General features: G+C 41.2%; 1 protein-coding gene across 1 annotated transcript in view; it reads right to left on the reverse strand.

Moving 5' to 3' along the window:
• Window positions 1-1032: 1032 nt before the first annotated feature.
• Window positions 1033-5063, reverse strand: part of LOC105549806 — a 23353-nt gene continuing 19322 nt past the window's right edge. The window contains exons 3-4 of the mRNA XM_011994452.1: window positions 3370-3579; window positions 1033-1139 (exon numbers count right to left, since the gene is read on the reverse strand). Coding sequence (XP_011849842.1) covers window positions 1033-1139; window positions 3370-3579 — 317 coding nt within the window. The remainder of the gene's footprint in view (window positions 1140-3369; window positions 3580-5063) is intronic.

Consider the following 5063-nt stretch of genomic DNA (forward strand, 5'->3'; position numbering starts at 1 on the left):
CTGTGAGTCTAAGGACAGTGCCACCTATTACCCAACTTACAGCATCCGGTAGTATGTACACATACAAGTAGTTATTCAGTTAATGTTTAGAACCATGTAATCCCAGAGCTGGACTGAACATTTACAGTCATCTACCCCATCTCATGCTCGAGTTTTCTCCCTGATATTCTTCTAAGTAGTTATCCGCAGGTCCTCTTTCAAACTCTATTCCTTAGAGTTACTAGAAAGTGTCAGGGGAAGTAAAGACACGTACTGGTCCCCCCTTCAATCAACTATCTGTGCTTTGGTGAGTTTTACACATTTGAGCTTCTATGATTTCATTTCAACAAAGCATTAAAAGAAGTTTCAAATGCTACAATCTACCTTATGTCTGAAACCCTCTAAGGATAGTCAATGCTGGTCCTGAGCAAATAATTCTTTCTAAACAACAGCTGCTCAATCATCTATCTATCCCATAGCCCTAGCAGTTAATACTCCACCTAGTATAACAGTTTTTTAAAAAGTTTGGAGGAGAAACATTCTTATCATGAAAGGCACTTTGGAAAGTTTGAAAATATCTCTTATAGAAAATGCTGACAATCACCACATCTATAAATGGGAACAAATATAATAGTAACAGAAAACAGTTGTTCAGAGTTTTTTACATGTTAGAGATGGTCCTAACTACTTGCAATTGTGCATTTAATCTTCATAACCCTCTAAGGTAGATACTGTCAGTATTTCCATTTTATAAATGAGGTAGCCTAGGTTGATGACATGAAGAAAAGTGAAGTAAATTTGACCAAGAACACACAGATAGAAGCCACATTGCTAGTATTCCAACGCAGGCAGCTGTCTCCCTTTTACTAATATGCTATTTAATGGAAAACCCTAGACACCTAACTGGACCATAGCCTCATTGTGTCTTAGTCTAGTTCTGTGCCTGCCTCATACATTTCTGCCCTTCTCCACACACAAATTTTCTCTTTGTTCTACCAGCCTGGGCTGCCCCACTTCAAACAGTATTTATACACTTCCCACAGAGGTACCTCCTTACCGGAGCCTTGCAGCTGGCCTCGGCAATTCGGCCAGCTCCCTCTCCTGAAACTGCAGCTCCTCCTCCAGCACAGATTTTATAAGGTCTTTGCACTCTTCACACTCTGAGAAAAGACAGACATGCCTGCATCACGGAAGGCCAGACATGCTACTGTGGTCACTGCCTGCAGGACAGGAGGCAGGGTCTATCTCAAGGATAAAAGCGTCCCCAGTACGAGGCTTTACACTGGGATTTCCATATCTTTATTCCTCAGTCTCTCAACTACTCCCCATTTTAGAGATGAGGAAAGAAAAGCCCACAGGCTGATAAAATAACTTGACAAGATGATTCAACTGGAATGAGGCAGTCAGAATTCACATCCCCTGAGGTTTGACTCCAAATCTTTTTTTTTTTTTTGAGATGGAATCTCACTTTGTTGTCCAGGCTGGAGTGCAATGGCACGATCTTGGCTCACTGCAACCTCTGATTCCTGGGTTATTCTCCTGCCTCAGCCTCCCAGGGAGCTGAGATTACAAGTGTGTTCCACCATTTCCAGTTAGTTTTTGCATTTTCAGTAGAGGCAGAGCTTCACCATGCTGCCCAGGCTGGTCTCAAACTCCTGACCTCAAATGATCCACCCACCTTGGCTTCCCAAATTGCTGGGATTACAGCAAGTGTGCCAATGCGCCCGGCCATGACTTCAAATCTTAAGGCCAATTTACCAAGCCTTACAGCCTCTTAAGTAAAACATGAACATGAGGGCATGAAATAATGACTTCCTGTGTGTTTGGGAGGATACTAAGAACTATAGGACTGATATTTCTCCTGTTTCAAGAGTTTCAATAATCCCAAAATATTTCAAAGATTTAAACATTTATCTGTATACAACTGTGTAAAACTGCATATGGAGGAGAATGATCCAAATGATATATGCCCAAATGCTAATAAGTGGTGTTTTAAAGGGAGAACCAACACGTAGTGTTTGTCATGGTACTGTTGCAGTAGGTTTTTAAGAATTATCATCATGTGATCATCACCACTATCCAAAGAGGTAGTTACTACTCTATTACCATTACAGATGAGGAAACTGAGGCACAGTGACAATAAGTTAGATTTGAACCCAGGAAATTTGGCCCTAGGGCATATGCTCTTTAATTACCACACAATAATACCTTCATACTAAGGTCTTAGGTAGTATTTTTCTTCTTCTCTAGCTTGAGAAATTTTTTTCCTACAGTTACAATGAATGAAGTTTATTTTTTTTTAATTAGTTTTTCCACACACCAAAGCTCATCTTATCCCTTCTTTAATAAGTGGGCTTTTGGCTTTACTTTTCTATGACAGTAAGTTAGACAGCAACTTTTAGCCACCCCCCACACAATGATTTATTTTAAAATAATTGTGGAAATTGGAAAGCAAACTTAATTTCAATGTTAACCAGAATCCTCTTCTAATATCCCTGTTCCTCTCATGCCCTTGTTCCCATGTTTCCTTGTCATTACAGCTTCTCTCTTCCCTATTAGTAACAGTTTGGGGGTTTTATAGTGGATTTACAAATGTGAGAGCTGACTGTGGAGAGGAAAGGGTCAGCCCCTAACCTGGCCTGGCCTTCTACTGAGAACGGCGGTCTGCTCCACTTGGCCTTGTTCTCATTTTGGCCATATGTCTCATAGCTCTGATCCTGGACGTCCACCTGCAGTTGTTTGCTGTCTGTAAAGCTGATACTCAGAGAGAGACAGAAAGGGTGTTACAAAGTCTCTGATTTTCTGGAAATACCCTCAATCTAACCAGAGCATGAGGAATGGCTTATTTGAACTTATTTAAACTTCTGTGGGAAGAGAATCTTGATCCAGGTATCATAAAGACTTTTCTCCGTGTCTGCTATTGAAGTTCGCATCTCCACATATCTGTGACTCAGTTGAGAATAGGTAGTTTTAAGTTCCTTCAAGGCAGATAAGGTACATACCATTACCTCTTTCACCTCTGGCGCAGTGCTTTGCAAATGGGTGTTCTTTAAAAAGTTTAAATTGAATTCTGAGCTGTTTTAACCAACAGTGATGTTACATGTTTGTAGAAGCTGATACTCATTGCTGAGAAGGGAAAGACAGTTTCATGCCTAAACCAAGGTTTTGGTCTCTATTCCTCACTACATTCGCCCTGCAAACGTTACACCTTTGTGCCTCAGTTTTTCTGTCCTTGGCAAATTGAGAGTAAAATGCCCTCTTCTACCTTTTTGGGAGGGTAGTTAGGATAAAATTAATTTTGATAGAGAATAAAGTCTGCAGTGTTTCATTTCACAGAGGAAAATGGACAATCATTTATCACTTTGGTGACCATGCCCCTGTGGGACCTACTGTATTTCTGCAGGTGATTGGCCAGGGAGTAGCCAGTAGCTTTGGATGTCAGGAATTTCTCTGTGAGGTCTCGGAAGTTCTGTTTGCATTTTTCCAGTTCAGAGCACAAGTACTGATTGGTTTCCAGGATGCTTATTTCTGCGTTTGGACCAAAACAAGTGGTGGGAGATACGGCCATGCTGAAGCTTGCGGAGGAAGTGGAATCAGAGCCTAGGGAGAATAAACCCAAACAAATAATACATTAAAAACAAATGCATGGATTATGGTAATGGTTGCACTACTTGGGTAAATTACTAAAAATTATTGAACTGTACAATTATAATGGGTAAATTTTATTGTATGTAAATTACACCCCAATAAAGTTTCTTTACATTAAACAAAGGATTTAAACGAGTTAAAAGAAAGCAGATCTGATTCATTACTTACTTTTGGGATAAACTTTGTCAGCATCCCACAACTCTGAGAATCCTCAGCCACAAAAACAAGGCACAAGGTGCCTGAGCTTAGAGTCTAAGGTACTGTCTGTGGTTCAGGCTCTGATAGGAATGCCAGAGGTAAGACCCAGTGCCAGGTAACAGTCTGGAGTCATGATAACAGAATTAGAAGGTGGGGGTGTCATGGAATCTTAGGATCTCTGCCTTCCAGATGTCTAGGCCATGTGGAAACACAAGGTATCTTCTGAGGGTCACCACCAATGGAGACCACTCCCTCAGCAGTCATTCTCAGTACTTGTATACCCTTGTGACAATACCACAGGCCTATCTCTTTCTAAAATGTAACCATATTTTCATTGTTTATTATTGCAAATGCATAGACAACATCAAGGAATACATATTTCCTCAAGTTCTATCGTTGTGTTAAGGACTGTCATGAAGTCATTTTCTTCCTAATGAAAAACTTAACACTTTTAGATAGTCTTGTCGTCCTTCTTTGGTTCTCCAGTTTTCCACATCATTTATATTATAAGAAAAAAAATACTGAATATTCTGCTCAGAGTGTGAATAATTGATTTATATGGATTTAGAGGCCAGGTACAGTGGTTCACACCTGTAATCCCACCACTTTGGGAGACCAAGGTGGTTGGATCACTTGAGCTCAGGAGTTTGAGACCGACCTGGGCAGCATGGTAAAACCCTGCCTCTACAAAAAATTGTTAAAAATTAGCCAGGCATAGTGGCACATGGCTGTAGTCCCAGCTATTCAGGAGACTGAGGTGGGAGGATCACTTGGGTCCAGGAGTTTGCTGCTGCAGTGAACAAAGATCACGCCACTGTACTCCATTCTGGATTACAAAGTGAGACCCTGTATCAAAGAATAAAAACAAAATAAGTAATAAAAGGATTCTGGTCAATGTCTTAATATACTTCTTGCTGCAAACCAATTTTATACTGTCATCTTTTCTCCCACTGGGGAAGCATGTTAGCTTCTTTTTTCTGTTTGTTTGTCTGTTTGTTTGTTTTGAGATGGAGTCCCGCTCTGTCACCCAGGCTGGAGTGCAGGGGCATGATCTGGGCTCAATGCAAGCTCCGCCTCCCGGGTTCACGCTGTTCTCCTGCCTCAGCCTCCCAGGTAGCTGGGACTACAGGCGCCCGCCACCACATCCAGTTAATTTTTTGTATTTTTAGTAGAGACGGGGTTTCACCATGTTAGCCAGGATGGTCTCGATCTCCTGACCTTGTGATCTGCCCACCTCG

The sequence above is a fragment of the Mandrillus leucophaeus genome, unplaced genomic scaffold, assembly GCF_000951045.1.
Source record: "Mandrillus leucophaeus isolate KB7577 unplaced genomic scaffold, Mleu.le_1.0 Scaffold457, whole genome shotgun sequence".
In the NCBI taxonomy this organism is placed as follows: Eukaryota; Metazoa; Chordata; class Mammalia; order Primates; family Cercopithecidae; genus Mandrillus; species Mandrillus leucophaeus.